At 38.2% G+C, this 17,580-nt stretch overlaps 1 protein-coding gene across 1 annotated transcript; it reads right to left on the minus strand.

Moving 5' to 3' along the window:
* Positions 1-10,289: 10,289 nt before the first annotated feature.
* On the minus strand, positions 10,290-12,064 carry helt (helt bHLH transcription factor). Its single transcript, XM_054605301.1, has 4 exons — positions 12,038-12,064; positions 11,371-11,475; positions 11,107-11,203; positions 10,290-10,768 (listed from the first exon to the last, which is right to left on the minus strand). The coding sequence occupies exons 1-4, from the start codon at positions 12,062-12,064 to the stop codon at positions 10,290-10,292; spliced, it is 708 nt and encodes a 235-aa protein (XP_054461276.1).
* Between the last annotated feature and the right edge of the window lie 5,516 nt (positions 12,065-17,580).

Consider the following 17,580-nt stretch of genomic DNA (forward strand, 5'->3'; position numbering starts at 1 on the left):
TTTCCTATTTGTTATACAGGACAGAAAAAGAGTGTTTGCATATCATGACTTGGTAAAATCTCTATTTATGTAAAGTAATTTATCCCATAGTTTATATTTACTCTAACAATCATAAAGGAATATACAGAAATGATGTACTTTCATTCTGAACAGTAGTGAAGCAGCTGATTTGTTAGTTGTTTGGATGGATCCCAGCCCCGCCTGTGGAAGTCTGAGAGTCACCCCCGATCTTGGCATGTTGATAGGGCAGTGCTGCCAACTTTGACTGCAGCAGATACCTCTGAATAATGCACTCTCAAGCCCCTGTTTGTTTTCCTAATGGGTATTATTGTTGGGTATATAAAACACTCCTTTGATTGCCAATAGTGGGAGTTCAGAGAGGGCAGCAGGACCGATATTCTCTAGCTAAGTCATATAAATTTATAGAGAAGGTATACAAAATAGCTTGACTAAATTTATTTTGTTTCAATTGCATCTCACGTCTTAGTGTGTGGATATTAAATTATAATATATGGTTTGCTAATAAAGCATGACATTGGGTAAAAGCTATTAAGTAGACCTCAAATTAAGAACATTTTGTAATAAATTTGAGATCTGAAAATGTAATTTACCTCCAGATAGTTTTAGGGTTATCACTGGGAAAAATATGCTAGCAACTCAATCGCCTTTGTAAAACAATCAAGACCAACCACAAGTTGCCACTAGTGTAGCATTTTTTAATTGGTGTTTAAAAGAAACTTAAATAAATGTTAGGTATAGAAAAATGAACAAAAGACATTATTTAAACCTACAGAAAAAAATCTTAAAACTGAAAATAAAATGAATTGTTCCCACATGCATGAAGATAAAAAGCTGAAATAAAACAGATACAAAATATGTAATAGAAATTAGAACTCTTTCTATTTGTTCAACACCAGTCTAATAAGTCCAGACCCTTGCAATGTTTACAGTGTGGTCATTTTGATGAAGGTTATACTTGTTTAACTTGATAAACTGCACAAACACAATTTAACTTTAACTAAAGATCCACATGCTGTGACCAGGGAGAGAAAACAGGATCTAGGTCAGAATAAATAATGTCTCTTTTTTAATCAAAAAATGAGAGTCAAAAGTCCACCAGAGTGGTTTAAGACTGGCCCTCAAAATATCCCCAGTCTGAGTGCGGGTAGGAACATTTGTTGCATGGCATCCTCCATCTTTCTTTTCATTCCCTGTCATCTTTTACTGTTATCTTTATAAAGGCCCAACAAATACTTTCTAAAAAAACATTTCAGATTCATGAGGAAATTAACCTTCTCTGCAAACTCAAACCCTCACATGCAGAAACTGCTTTTTGTTTTTCTGATTACTGTCTTTAACAATAGTGTATATAACATTAAACAATCACAAACTCAGGAAATCCATCCTTTTATTTCTGGCAGCTCGGTCAGTGTCTTTGATGAATGACTTGTATTATTTCAAACTGATTTACTGCTTTATGGTTGTTGTTCCATAGTCCTAATTGTGCTGCATCATGTTCTTGGTGTCGGACATGGGTGTCCTGCTGTGAAGGTTACGGTGAGGTCACTGAGGGCACGACTGCTTCGCCCACCACCACGATGACCACTGCCGTACCACAATTCAGACTGTTAAAACACAGTAATACTAAAAGGAAGCACGGTTTAAATTTACAATGATGTTTGTTATTTTTCAATATCGCTACCTTTGTTTGTCAGCGTGTCTCTGCTCTCGATATGTGGATATCTTTCTGTGGTTCTGCTTTAACTTCCTTTATCAAAAAAAAAGCGCTTTCAAAAAAGCATTCACACACAATTTCAACATTCATGTAAGGATATGTATTTTGGGGATTTCATTCAGTTTGACTTGAAATGAAGTCTTCGACAATCACTGGCTGCCAATCTAATTTCTTCTTTATTTCTTTCTCTGGATTGGTTGCTCAGATGGTGACCTCAGAGGGTGACCCGTGGCGCCCCGGGGTCCCCCCTCGCTGGCCCTACACTGGCCCCGGACACAGCTAAATACGGAGGAGCGCCGTCATCTTGCCGGACAAAAGGGCAAACATACCATGCTCGCCCCTCATGAGTCCAGCCAAGCGCACAGGGAGCACATTAGGACCTCTGGGTTTTATTTACCCTTTCTTTTTTGGCCCTGCAAAGAGTCGACTGGGGCGTCAAGTTTGTCAGGTGCCTTAGCTGTGACCGTCTGACCACATCACACACACATGGCCTTTCACATCCCCAAAGAGCTTCATGTTGCATTCTTCTGATTCACGTTGTCGGTTTTCATATTCTCTGATTGCCACTGAAGCGTTATGTTTGAGAAAGATTTCTGGCAGGAATAAACCAGCCTCGGTACAACCTAAAGGCTTTCTCAAAGAAACCTTCACACGTGAATGCAGCCTCACAAGCACGAGAGTGATTGAAGCTGAAAGGACGGCTCTCCTCATTGAATCCCAAGATGGGAATTCCCGTGCTGCTGGAGATCTTGAGCTCTGCTTGCAGAATAGAGGTGAAAGAGGCGAGTTAAGTGTGTGTCGCAGGGAAATAAAAAGTGAAGTGACGATAGACACAAGAGCAGTTTGCAACACAAGATAATTGAATTATTTCCATTGTGAAGCAAAGATAAAAGCTCCACTTCTAAAAAGTCCTGCAGAATTTCACTTTATGCTTGACCAGGAACGTAGAGACTTTTTTAATGAATCGTTGTTTTATATTTTAAAGCACCAGTTCAACCAAATTGCAAACAAACATATTTATTCACTTACTCTGGTGGTATCCAGCCATGCTGATAGCTTTGGTTTTATCTGCTCCATCTGCTCTCCATTTCTATCTTTGTTTTACTAAAGTAACAGTGTCAGTAGCAGTGTTTCTACTCAACTCATCAAGATGAAGCTAATTTAGGTACCTATAGCTGACAAAAAGTTGAATATATAGTCAAATCAAGAATATTTCCCAACAGAATTTAGAGGTCGAGGGAGGACCAAAAGTGCCTAAAAACTGTTCTTAAAGTACTAGATCAAATGTATTTAGTTACTTTTTCATTTGGGGATTTCTGCCTCTGTCCCGATACAATGGAGCTGAATGAAATTCTGTTTGTGTTTTATTTTAAAATGAACAGCAGCATCCCTTTTCCAGTGAAAATGTCTCTATTGTTCACAGATTTTGCTGTCAACCGTTTGCAGCAGGACTATTTCTTTTGTAGAAAGAAGTTCCTATGAAAATGTTGGAGTTAGGATTAATACTCAGTATTTTGGCAGTTTAAGCCAGAGAGGGGAACTAATAACATGTTTCTATTTTATTTTTGGGTCGATTAGATTCATTTCAGTTCTCAGACAGCAGGACTTTTAGAGAATGCTTACGAGATTTTATGGGTTAAGATCAACTGTAGATTATCTTTTAGAATTAGTTTATTAACATGGAGAAATAAAAACATTATATTTAACTGTGTTTTGAAATATTAGGTGAAAGAGAACAGAATGTGCTGCTTTGAACTGAAAATAGATATAAAACATTTGTTAAGATGATAATTGTATGTGGAGAATTTTTTTTGAAAAGTTGGTTGTAATAGTATATTATTTATATTTATAGTGTTTTTTTTGTAAATCTTTGTGGCCCACAAAATGTGGCATTTTGTTAAATATTTTTAAAAGTTATTGTTTTATCTTTCCTCTCTTTTTCTTCATTTATCTGATCCTATTTTTATTTTATTTTTTTTACATTTTATTGTTATCTCTCTTCATTTTGCTGTTGTGACACCTGCACTTTAACACTTTTATTTTACTTGGTGAATTAAGTCTCACTCCGATACTGGCACTGAAAAAGGTAGCTTATGTGATTTTTTCCATATATATATTCATAAATCACATGACTGTATTTAAGATACACAAACAAGAGTGTCAGAATTTTGCAAGAAAATTATTAACTGCATCTCTGCTGTTGATTCTTCTTCTAAGGCCTCTTTAATTTAACATATCTTCTTATAAATATGAATAATTTATTGATGTTGTCCAATTTAATGCCATTAGTCTTTAACAAAAAGGCCTTAAATCATAAATTATGCCACACTATTGGAGACGTCTTGTGAAATTACTCACATGGTGTTATTGTTATATTTGCCTCCTCTTTACACATACTCCTTTTATAAATGCACACAGGAACTGGAATGTATGGCGCTCTTTGTCTAACTACCATGCAAAATTACCTGATTTATCTCCAGCACTTTCCGATGTCACACTGTCTGTGCTCGTGACAAAAGTGTCCCTTGTTGTGGCACACCAGATAACCAAACCCACCCTCATGGAACTCCCAGCACCATATCTAAAACACACTCTCTCAACCTTTTGTCCCGCAAAAACAAAGCACTGCACTTTCTTTTGGCAAATGATGCCTTAATTGTGCAAGTTAACAAGCTTGCTCTCTTTTTCCCATGAATAACAAAGAGTTTGGTCCCCGTTTGTTTCTTTTTGTTGTTTGTTGTTTTTTGTTTCTTTAACTCTCCTCTATAGTGTGTTGTTGCACGCTTGTTGGACTGTTCCCATGCTGCTCTCGCTGCCTCCATATTTCTCAGATAGTCTGCATCGGCGGCGGCCGTGTTCTACATGAGAGAGACTTAACAAAACAACAGAAGAAGACAAAGAGCGAGGAAAGCCAGGGTGTAACTGAAATGATGGGCCACAGTGGGATATTCTGTACAGTATTCATTATGTTTTCATTTATTTCGGAGATGTCTTTGACCCTTATCCTACTCTTGCTCCCTTAAAACACTGCTCTATTCATTTATGGCTCAAATATCCCCTTTTCTAATGGAGGTATTGAATGGGACATTGCCATGGATTTGCATAATCTGATGGCATTGCTGTTGAGCACATAGAGGGTTGTGCCAAGTTCGAAAAGGTGAAGCCCTCATCCCTTGGCAGGGGGCAGAGAAGACTGAAAAAGCAACTTAATTAGATTTCATATCTGATATCTTTGATCTAACATGTTTTTTTTGCCTGCATGAGCAAAAAAACAAAGAACATTGTCTTTAACGTAATGATATATATATTTATTTTCTGTGTTTATATCCAGAAACGTACATTTCTATTTGCAAAACACCCATCATCATTTAAAATATTGTTGCTTTTTACGCTCTGTTTCAGCTAAGTGATGTGCTCTCACCAGAATCACTCCCAGACAATCAAAAGGCATAGATATGTGCTGGTTTCTTTTCTCCTAACAGACTCCATTCATGTCTGCTTTCTTCTTACAGTGCCAGTCTTTCTTCAGACATCGCTGGTGCCAAGGCAGTAGGATGGCTGCCTCTCTCTGATGGGAAACTGTTGCTCAATTGCTCTGGGTTGGCTGCCAAGTTTTGGCATTATTGGTAAGAGAAGGGTGGAGGAGGAGGAGTAGGGGGGATGTACAGAGAGGGGGCCCTTTAAACCCTGTGAGATAGTGGTATCTGTTGTGGGAATGATCTTTATCCCTTTTCCCCCCCTTTTCTCAACACTCCCTCTATCTCTCTCTGTTTCTCTCACTCTCTTCTTCTGTCTCCCCATCCCTCCCCCCCTGCTCTCTGTCTTTTCATGCTGGAGATCAGACGACCATCCTGAGGTGAGCCGGCAAAGATCCGATGCCACTGGAGGACTTTGATTAACAACCAGCACTGACTGTTGGATTTCTCACAGCTTGTGTACTTCTTCCTTGGCTTCGCTCCCAAAGCTCAACTGTACCCCTCCTACGCACACACATACACACATACACACAAACACACACACATACACAGAGGCAACACAAACACACTACAGCATGGTAAAAGAAAGGAGCTTTGCACTCTCAAAAGCTTAGCTAACCGTCTAAGCCTGACTTCAGTGTTCATGCGGGTACAAAGATCAAAACAGGAGCTCTCAGTCACTTATAGGGCACTTATGTGTGGGTTCCTCTTTTGGTGACAGCAGGCAACCATTTGCTCTTGTGACCCTTAAAGGTAATAGTTCGACATTTGGGAAAATATTCTGAATTCAAAAGAGATAGATGAGAGTAATTGATGCCACTCTCATGTCTGTCCATTAAAGCTACAGGCAGTATAAGTGGTTAGTTTAGTTTAGCATTAAGAATGTAAACAGGGTAAAGCAGCTAGTTTGGCTCCGTCAACAGGTAATAAAATCTGCCTACCAACACCTTTGACTAACTCTTTATATCTCTGTGATTCAATCTGTACAAGAACCAAAGTGTAAAGATCATAATTACCTGCTTCATGGTTTGTTTTTTCCAGAAGGTTACATAATCAGCCAAGAAAGAGCCAGACACATAACACCCGGCAAATTGTCGCTTTTATACTCTGGTTTTTGTACGTAAAGAACAAACAAGATATACCATGTTAATTTGTGTTCTTTAGAGGTGGCAGATCTTGACACTTTTAGACAGACCCAGGCTAGCTGTGTCCTCTATTCCCAGGCTTTGAGCTGAGCCAATCAGCTGCTGGCTTCAGCTTCATATCTGATGGACAGACATCACACTTCTCATCTAAGTCTCTGCAAGAAACCGAATAAGCGTATTTCTCATAATATTAAAACGATTTATTTCAAATTAATAGTTTAAGTCTTGGCCTCAGTATAGACCTGGGTATGGAGCAGTCTTCCTTCTCAAATTGTTTTAATTTGATTTTTTAGAGCCCTGAAGAGGTGGAAATATCCAGTCATCAAAAATAAAAAGAATTAGTTTGAAAAAGTATCTGAAAAAAATTATTTTTCCTTTTGCATCCCATTTGTCATCACTGTTTAAAATCTCCATCTTGTCAAAAATGTCTTGTCTGCACTAAAACTAAATTGTTTCTTAAAACAGGAAAGAAATTTGCAGGTACAGTGAGAATTTCAATCTGTTTACAATGGATATCAGTTTGTTTTGATCATATTCCAGAATGAGTGTCCGTGTCTTGAGACAAAAAAGGCAGGTTGCATGTGAAGAACGATTGAAACTGATTTTAGAAAGTACTTGGAACAAACTGATTTACTTTGGAGAAAGAGTAGAAATATCTCACTGCATTTGCCCATTTCAGTTGTTAAGACTGCAGGAACTCCATTTCCAATTTGATATACTCCTCAACAAGTCAAAGTTCTCCATTCAAAATGTTACTTAAATAAAAGTACTGAAGTGTTATCAACAAATGTGCTTTTACTAACAAAAGTAAAATGCAGAATGGCCCCGATCCGTGTTATATTGTATCTCTTTGTAATATTTGGTTATTATCGCTGCTGCTTTGGTTTGGTCACTTTATCTATAAAAATGCATCATAGTTCATAAATTCATGAAGTTTTGTTTGAAGTCTCAATCTGCAAAGTTAACGAGTACATTTAACTGTCAGATATGTGTAGTGGAGTAACAATACAATACTTTCATTCTGAAATTTGTGCATATAATGAAAATACTAAGTACTTTAAAATTGTACTTACCGTTTTTTGCTACATGTGAAACCAGATTAACAATAAAATCTTGGACTAATTTTCAGAAAATGAAAACACAAAAATGATTCTACACAGCCTAATCTTATGTTGCCCTTGCTTTAAACATTTGAAAGTAATATCTCACGGAGCCATTTATGCATTCAATATTTTTCTTTAATTTCCCTTTCTTGAAAAGCATCTTTAGAAACTGTGTTAATTATCATTATATTATAATAATTGTGTGTTACTAACAGTTAGCAGCAGAGGTACAAGAACAAACACATAGTAACTGTGTTTTGAGACAGAAGTAGTCACAAAAAGAAGTGCAAGTTGTAAAAAAAAATCAAATATAAGATTTAATTAAATGGAACAGAATGTGGCGTTGGGTATAAAGTGTCTTGTGTCTACAGATAAAAATGTAGCTTTAATTACAGTTATTGCACTAAAACACAAATAAATACATCAACAAATAACAACAGTTTATTGTAAAAAAAAAAAAAAAAAAAAAAAAGAAGAGCTTTATAGATGTGTTTGTAAATGGATGGACAAGGCTTCTAAAAGTAGTACAACTTATTTAATGATGTTTTTTGTTTTGGTTTATTGATCAAAATAATTTAACATGTATAAGTTGCAATCATCTGAAAGCACAAATGTCTTGGACTTATTCCCATTATCGTCCTTCTTTTCACACTATGATGAAACTTCCTTATAAAATTGCCCAACTTCATGTTCATCACAGTTTTTTCATTGACTCAGTGTGAATTGCGTTTTCCTTTGACGTTCCAGTGATGAATAATTTTTCTATAGAGCGGATTGTTAATGTTCAGCATGTGATGTTAATGCGAAAGATAAACATTCTCAAAGTGAGGCTTTACCACTGCGGCTCAGTTTACATGACAATAAATAGTTCTGAGTCCTTTTTCTTTTTTTTATCCTTGCTCATTTTATTATTATTCATGTGATTTGCTGCAGTTTAATCTTTCTCATCTGGCTGAACATCAGTTGTTCTCCCTGTTTAGAGTCAGGATTTAAACCAATATTGGAGCTGTAGGGATCCAAGTATTCCTTCAAAGCCTTTTCTCTTTTATTGTATTGTCACTTTTCCATCTGCGTGGACACTTGTCTTTCATTTCTTTCATTTGCTCTCTTGCTGCTTGTCTTTCTGGTCAGGGGCTGGTTAATGTGAGTTTATCCAACCATCCAGGCGATTAATGTGGGCTTATCCATGCATCTGTACCCATCCACCCAGAAGAAATCCTTCCGTCCATCATATCTGTCCATACATATCAATGGCCACATGAGGACACCTACAACTCGATTGTTGTCTTATAAGGTAAGGTATTATCACCTTAGTTGATACAGGAGAGAGGTATGTAATAACTTCTTTACCTCTGAAGGAAAACCGGGAGGACAGAGTGTTTTCTTGAACCCGTCTTAGAGAAAAACTTTGATTTCATGGTGTTGATTATTTTTCTTCGCAATCACTCAAGGATAAAGCACAAGAGACGCAGAGATCGTTCCCCTTTCAGATGCAATACAATGGGGCTCCTTGGTTAAAAAAAAACACAACAAGGAGTTTTCTCCTTTATACAATTCAACAGCATACAACTTACTTAAAGAAGACAGAAGGAGCCTGGAAGCAGTTTAATGCATTTATTGAGACTCTGTGGTTACATTAACAGCTTGGCAAAAACAATTCTCTTTTGATCAGAGTAATTCCTTATTCAGTTGGAGGAAAAGAGCCATTTCTATCAGTTACTTTACCAATATGGCGTTCCTTTTGAGAGAAGGGTTTAAAAGGCTTTACAGATCTCACAGATTGAATGTAAAGCGGCTCTTAGTTCAGATGTTTGAATAACTAAACACCATATTTTACATATAAACACGTACCACATTTTAGCTTGGGTGGCTCTGTATTCCCTTCATAACATCCCTCTTTACTCCTGATGAATAGTCATCCTCATTTCCCTAAACAGATGGAAATAGTCAAACTTGGCTAAAGTTCAGAAGGAAGACGACTTTTATCTTGTTTTGAGGCTCTTTGAGATCCTAGAAATGCAACTTTTCATACAAAACACATCAGAATTTTTATAATGAAACTGTGTGTCTTGTATGGAAAACTTTATTGCCTTGTTTTACCTTATTAGGTCCAAAACTGTTTTTGTATTCAATCACAGATTTGAATGTTAAGGAAGGGGGAGTGTTGGGTGAGTAAATGGTTTTGTTAACTGCAGGTCTGTTTAAGTAAGGAGCGGGTGGCCCAGTGGGAATCAGGCTCATGTCTGCCCCCTGGAAACTGCTGCTGTGACACATTAAACCCTCAGATCAGCCCATAAACAAGTCTGTGAACCAGGCTGAAGACTGAAGGGGTATTGCGCCAAAAATTAGTGGCCATTTGATGAAGTTTGAGCAAAGTCTGCCTCCTTTTAATTATTTATTTTACGATGAAAAACAGCTCTAATTTACTTTTGTTTCATAAAAAGATTTGTACTCTCTTGTTAAGATATTAGTTTGTTTAAGGCAAAATCACAATATCACTAATGATTCACTGGAGATTGAAACTGAATTCAATGAAAATTGAACATCTTTCACAAAGTTGCCCTTAGAAATATTCCCCCCCCTCTTCTCATCTTGTGCATTGCTTTTCTTGCCACTTTATATCCACAGGAAGGTTAACAGGATTTGTAATTTCTTGTTATTTTAGAGATCTAGAGCGTCACCTAAACATTTAAAACTGATGCTAAATGATCACAAAACAATGAGAATTTTAGTCAGACTTATTTATTCACAACATGTACAAGATATTTTTTTTCCCATCATTCACAAATATATAAATAAAAACAGTAGAAAAAAAGATAGCAAAAACTATTTACATGGCATGTTGCGCACTGTGCAAACTAAAAGTGTTTGCGTGCGTGTGGCCGATGAAGTTGAAATAGTGGTGGTCGAGTCCCTGCACCGGTGACAGGTATCCACCGTGCTGCTGTGTGTGCGCAGCCAGGGGCACTGTCGGGTACGAGATGCCCGGGCTGCGGGTCGAGCCGTGCCAGGAGAAGTGTCCCGGTGCCGGTGTCTGCTGGTACATGGAGTCAGACGGACTGTGGCTTTGGTGCTCCGGGGAGGAGTGCAGCTGGCTGAGGTAGTCACACGGCTCTGGCATCGAGGAGATGGAGCCGAACACGGGCTCGGTGACCACACGAGATTTAGACTGTAAGAAGGCGAGGATCCGTGCGTACTTGATGTCTTTGGTTTCAGCCCTGTCCTCTGTGGTCAGGTAGTGCACCAGGTTCTTCATACACTCGTGGTATCCATAGTGGAAGTAGTTTGCAAACTCAGCCAGTAGTTCACCTGGAATGAATCAAATAACATTACATCATCGATTAGCAGAATCCCGACTTACAGGAAGTGTATTCAACATAGGTATGACGCAAAGTCATAGCATCTCCTTTCTTTTGTATAAGCCAGAGCGTAAAGATGAAAACAATAATTGCAACAGACTAATCCGAATATAGTAAGTGCTACAAACTACTACGAATAGGATAAGTTTAAACTAAAACTTACATAAATACACAAACCACTGATAGTTTTAGCGAATCAGAATTGTGGACGTTTCCACGCAGTGTTTAAGCAGAAAGGTGGGGTTGGGATGCGTAAAGGTGTCGGAGCTCTGTGGAAGTTATCCTCACCTTTCTCTCTCCCTCGGGGGAAATCCGCTGAGTGCAGCGCTCTCAGGTACTGAACGGTCATTTCCAAGATTTCAGCTTTCTCCAGTTTTCCAGAGTTCTACCAAAAATCAAAAAAAAATTCCCAACATTAGACAATGTTTACATGATTGGCACATCATGGCTGATAACATTGGCTGATAAGCACTTCCTTGCAAAAAAACGATCAATATTGTAGAATATATAAGATTTCTAACAGAAAATACAATACACATTTTTTTACAATACCTGTTTTGCCAGGGCCATTGGTACAGTTTTCCCTAACTCGTTGAGGCACCGGTTAATGCGGTCCCGTCTCCGCTTCTCGATGACTTTGTGGGAGATGGGAGTTCTCTGTGGAGACAGGGAGAGAGGCAACATGAAGTAAAACACCTCATTCATAGCTATGTTGTCAGTCAGAAACACCAACATTAAACAACCAGGAAGGTATAGATGTAAAAAAATGTGCAGCGATTAAATCATTTTGGGAAATTTGGTTAGTTTTGCGCGCCGCGCGCTGTGCTGCTCCAAGCGCGCGGGAGACATATGCGCGCTTGGAGCAGTTTCTACAACTTTGAAGCCTTATTCGAAATATTTAAAATCTCCTTTAGCACATTTAGTAACGCATACGTGTTTGTAACCAGATTAATTCCAGTGTAATTGCCAAAAATATTCCGTAAATGTCTGATAGACTATCTCAGACAAGTAGTGCGCCGTAGTTACTCTGTAACGCGTGCCACAGAGGTGATGGACAACAGATTCCCCCTCCACTAAGCAGGGAAATGACTCCAAGTTGTAGCCGAACAATACTCGACATAAATACTAAAATACCAAGTTCCATAAAGTGATTCAAAAGTGCAGCGTTGTCAAAAAAGATCTCAGTCCTTGTAACGCAGAGCGCACATGGAGCGCGTACCTTTCTGTCTTTCATTTTAGATGCCATCGACTGAATGTCCCACACTTTTCTTGAAAAAAACCGGTTCAGCAGAGAAGAAGAGGTAGAACAGTGTGTTGCTCTGGCAGGAGATGAGGCCAACTGAGGTGTGTGGAGTGGATGCTGGTCCTTATAAAGGGATCGTCCAAGGGACTCTGGCATTCATGGTGTAAATTATTCCATTGGATTAGAGCCATGCATTTGGTAAATGTGTGCATTTAGGATCAGTTAAAGAAATAGTAAAAAAAATCTAAAGCCATGGGCTAGCAGGGGGGCAAACCTGCTTTGTTAATCCACGTGGCTGTTCAAAAGACACGTGATTACTTTTGGAATATTATTTGCATAGTAACAACCCGGGCGGGAAATAAGGGGAGAGAGTTGAGAGAGGCGCACTGTGCGCACTGGAAACAAAGAAACCCTCTTTCTTCCAACTCGCGTTTCTCACACGATCGCCTGTTTACAAATCCCAGCAAGCGATCTTAACTCTCATCCAAGCCCGGTCCGAGTTTTAAGGCCTGTCCAGTGTCATTAGAGTAATTAAGTAAGCCTTTAATAGGCTGTTCCGCCAAGTTCAGGGGAGATCTTTTGGAGACGGAGTCCCCCCCGTTTGTTCTCGGCGTTTCTCACACGACTTGGTGACACGTCCATCTTTTATGAGAGATGGCAAGCTTTTTGTTTACATTCTTCATTTTTGTTGGACTCCTCGGCAGGTGTGTGATTAGCCCTGGCACACGAGCGTCGTCTGCGTCAGGGCCAGCGTCTCCAGCAGCCTCTGGCACACGAGGGTTACCCACCACTGGAGACTCTTTGGAGAGGCTCAATTTGTATCCTATTATCCTATAAGAAAATGTCTATTCAGTCGAATGAATAGTTTCATTGGCCTAAATTTTAATAATGCTGTGAAAGAAGGGGAGAAATAAAGAAGAATGCAGCTGGTGTGAACGCGCATTATTCCCCGTCACCTGCAAGATGGGTAGCCTTGGAGACCCCTATTCATTTGCCTAATTTCGGTCAACTTAACAAACTTTGGGAGAAATTATACTGCCATTGTTATGAAGGGTGAAGCTTTCTGATCGAATTAACAGCATGTTTTGATCCGGTAAATGTCATTAGAAAGAAAGAAACAATCGCGTTTAAAGGGGCCTGGGTAATGCGCCAAGTGGAGACGCCAAAGCGCAAACTGCACAAAGGCTGCTGGTAAATGCCACAGGGGACTTTTGTACCCTCACATTGCTCAAGTTTTTCCCCCCAAACAAAGGGCATTATTTTATACTTGAATACATTTCATACAACAATTGGCTGTTTTCTTCAAACATATTTTCACAGCAAGTTCAACAACAGGTTTATTGTGTGCGCTCCGGACCGATTCAAACTGCTCTCATGCGCCAAAAACATTGCTCCATTTCTTTATTGTGTCACTGAGAACGTTTTAATCTCGAAACTTTCGCCGTGCTTGGATATATTTGATCCTGTGAGCGATGTAGAAGAATAAAAAAAAAAGCAAGCGGCGGTGGTTTTTGGGGGAAAGAAAGGCTCACAAGACATCTGAAGTGTTTGGAGAGTTTTCAGAGCACCATGGAGAGAAAAGCGCAAAGCGAGCGGGACGGGGGCATAAAATCCAATTACTTCACTGTGCACTTTAAACACTGTTTTAATGTGTTTGTACTTGTGTGCTATTGCTTAAAAAAAACTGAATTAAATACTGGAAGTTTTTGCTGACCGACTTTGTAACACCAAGTGTTGCGTCAGTACGAGTCCAAACGATGCGTCAGGATTTATTGTACAACTGTTGTGTGAACATTTAATTTCCGTGTTAAAATACTTAGTTAAATAGTCCAGAGACTATCTTATTGGAAATGCACGTTTGATTTATTCATGTGTTTAAGCTCTTCTCGGTTCAATCCTTTACATATCCATATTTTTTATTTTATTTATCACAAATGGTACCAATATTACATGATTTAAAACAGCTTGTTGTTATTTTATGTTCATTTATTATTCCTAACACATATACTTAAATAACATATTACATTCCTGCTCGAATTTGTTGCATTTTTTGCACATGTGTAGGACAAATCAGTATGAATTCTTTATCGATTTAAACGTGTGTCTTGACAGCATTGATCTCATTAACCCTCACAGACACCAATGTGCAGTATGTTACAGTGGAACATTAAATGACATGATTAATGTTATTATTAATGTTTTCTCTCTAGGTCATTCCTGCAGATAGATCTGCTGTCCACAGCTACTGAGTGAATAAAACCGGAATATGAATCCCTTTTACTTTACAATTTGGCATCATTGACGCAGTATTCCCTCTGTTACACATTGCTGCACATTCAGCTTTCTGCACCTGTTATTGGAGAGTAATGTCACTTTGGATCCCAGTGGAAAATGTATTGTATACAAATCAAAACACAGCAGTCAGTTACTGTACAGTTATTTTCCATGCAGCCCAGAGCAAGAAAATAAACATATTGAAATATTCACATATCTTAAAGTTACAAATGAACTGAAAGCAGTCAGGTGAGAGCAGTGATATATGTGTGAACACGAAACAACGACTGTTGCACTCAACAGATCATTTCTGTTCTTACCTGTGTGATTTTATTATAAAATATTTACAGTAGCCCTACTAATAACATAAAGGCTTCTGTATTTATTTTAAACACATTGCACATGTTTATATTGCTGAAGTAACTGTTGTGTTAAAACCTGAAGCTTTTGGTTCTGCATAGGAAAAGAAAATACACACAATAAATCCCTAAAAAAATATTACTTTTAGAATAGGACTTGAAATAGTGTGTCTGCTCAGTGGATTTATGGTGAGTTAGTCGCTCCTTTTAAATCTCCCGGTGTATCACTATTACAGGAAAATATAAACAAGCTTCCAGCCAAGCCTAATTTGTAACAGCAGCTCAGTGTGGACTCTGTGTGTGTGTGTGTGTGTGTGTGTGTGTGTGTGTGTGTGTGTGTGTGTGTGTGTGTGTGTGTGTGTGTGTGTGTGTGTGTGTGTGTGTGTGTGTGTGTGTGTGTGTGTGTGTGTGCGTGTGTGTTGTCAGGCGCTGCGCTCTGACCCGTGGTGACCTCTGAGGGTCCCGGACACAATCCTTTGGCTTGGTGCGCCACCCTCCGCCTGAACTGCAGCAGTTCACACGGTCCCCATTGAGCCCCTGGAAATGATCTAAGCTGAGTTCAGACTACATGGTTCAGCAGCTACAGGCCCCTTTTGAAAAACAAATACAACAGCAACACAGGCTGAAGATTTACTTATTAAAACTTCTAAACATGGGAGCATAAGTATATTGCATTTCTCTCCTCTCGTACAAGCTTTAGTTATAGTATCAAAAATGATCGTCCTGAAGGTTAAACTATTATAAATCGTTATACATCACTTTATTTTTTTTACATTTACATTTACAGGAACGTTACAGTGATTTTTGTATCTTGGTAGAAGAAAAGGGGAACAATATAAACGTATTGGCAACCCAGACGTTAGAATAATCATTTACAATATGAAAAGAATATTAAAACTCAATGTTTTCCCACTAACTCGTGATAAGCTTATGTTTAGCGGGGCTGTTTGCAGCATTTTATGGTGTCTGAAAATATTATTATTCTTTAATATTGCGTTTGTTACTAAACGCTGTATTATCCTGTCTGTTGAAACCGGGGAAACTGCTCCCTCTGGTGGTACATTTTGGAAACTTCAGTGGTCCGTCCACTTGTAGATATTAAAACACTGAGACAAACTCTTGTCATCCTTAAATAGAAACTATAGACTAGTATATTATTATATCATTGGATTATAATCTAAGCAGCATTCAGCAAGGATTTTAGAAATACTGAAGTAAAAAAAAAAGTCTCTAAAATTACCACTTAGCCTATTACATCTATAATAGTAGGGGTTAATGATATTTTCTGCAAGATTTTTTTATTCTCTGTTGAGCTCTTCTTTTAAAGAAATTCTTTTGGAAATCAAGGGCTGCTCATAACCTTACCACACACCAAAAAAAAAAACTAAACAAAAACTACATTTTAATTAAAATAACTGTGTTGGTATTTTGTCTACATTTTCCATAAGCAGTACTTGATAACATAGTAGTTTGTTTTTTCTTTAAAATGTTTTGGGCGAAAAAAAGAAATTCTTCTCCACGCTGAGCAAAAAATATGATGAAATATGATAGTTAAGGAGTTGATCTTGTAATAAAATTAATAAAAAAAAAAAAAAAAAAAGTTTTCTAGAAAAAGGAGATGAACTCAACTACCACCCTCTGCTTTATTTAAATCTCAACTAAAAAAAAATCATGTTTTCCTCTAGTTACTATTTCTGCCAAATAAATCTTGTTGTAGAGTAAAAATTACAATATGGCCACCTGACATGTAGTGGCATAATGTAGCATAAAATATCTAAGTAAAGTACAAGTATCTCAATATTAAAAATGTATTTCTATTACGATAAATTAAATAAAGTACTTCAGTGAATGTTCTTTGTTGTAAAGACAAGGGGGAACTCAGATCTCTGTGTGTGTCATCATTTGACTCATCAAATCCAAACCAATATAACCAAATATACATTTTCTTTCTTTTTTGTCATTGTCTTGTGATATGTTCACAGATCATATTATTTTTTTCTCTCTTATCCCGGTGCTGTAATGCAGACAGTTACGACCAGTCTATGTTGCCCATACTTCCTCTTTTTTTGTTGGTTTTCTTTTTGTTTTTGTTTATGCCTACATGGGTCTCTGAAGTTTTCTTCATCACTACCTGTTGATTGTAAGCTATTAATAGTTTCATAGTGCAGAAGAGTGTCTAGTAACTCTTGGTTTGTCTGTCTCCACTTCACTTCAAGATGAGGCTACATGTGACTTTTTACCAGCAAAAAAATTCATTTGAATTTATCTTCACGACAATGTAAAAAAATAGTCCATTAGAAGTAAAATGTTTATTCAATTCAAAATCAAACTGAAGTTTAAATGTAGAAGTAAGTGTCCATCCATCCATCCATCCATTTTCCATAACCTGCTTATCCAGTTAAGGGTCGCAGGGGTGCTGGAGCCGATCTCAGCTGTCAATGGGCGAAGGCAGGGTCCACCCTGGACATATAGAGACAAACAGCCATTCACACTCACATCCACACCTACCGGCAATTTAGAGTCTTCAATGCACCTAAGCTGCATGTCTTTGGACTGTGGGAGGAAGCCGGAGAACCCGGAGAGAACCCACGCTGACACGGGGAGAACATGCAAACTCCACACAGAAGGTTGTCCAGCCTGGGAATTGAACCCGGGCCCCTTTTGCTGTGAGATGACAGTGCTAACCACTACACCACCGTGCAGCCCTAGAAGTAAGTCTGATTATTAGAAAAATGGCCCATGTGCAGATGTCATTATTGTTAATATCAATGCAACAGCATGTTAATAGCATTTTATTGTTGTAGCTGCAGTTTATATAGCTAGGCAGGGGTGAAAAGTAACTACATATACTAAAGTACTTTAAGTACAATTTTAAGGTACTTGTAA

The sequence above is a fragment of the Anoplopoma fimbria genome, chromosome 9 (genome assembly GCF_027596085.1).
Source record: "Anoplopoma fimbria isolate UVic2021 breed Golden Eagle Sablefish chromosome 9, Afim_UVic_2022, whole genome shotgun sequence".
Lineage (NCBI taxonomy): Eukaryota > Metazoa > Chordata > Actinopteri > Perciformes > Anoplopomatidae > Anoplopoma > Anoplopoma fimbria.

Bases quoted from the DNA above. Each gene is read 5' to 3' on its own strand.
- helt (XM_054605301.1), bottom strand. From the start codon at position 12,064: ATGGCATCTAAAATGAAAGACAGAAAG. The intron at 11,204-11,370 runs GTATTGTAAAAA...GATTTTTGGTAG, and splicing joins CAATGGCCCTGGCAAAACAG to AACTCTGGAAAACTGGAGAA. The intron at 10,769-11,106 runs GTGAGGATAACT...GATTCATTCCAG, and splicing joins CCCCCGAGGGAGAGAGAAAG to GTGAACTACTGGCTGAGTTT.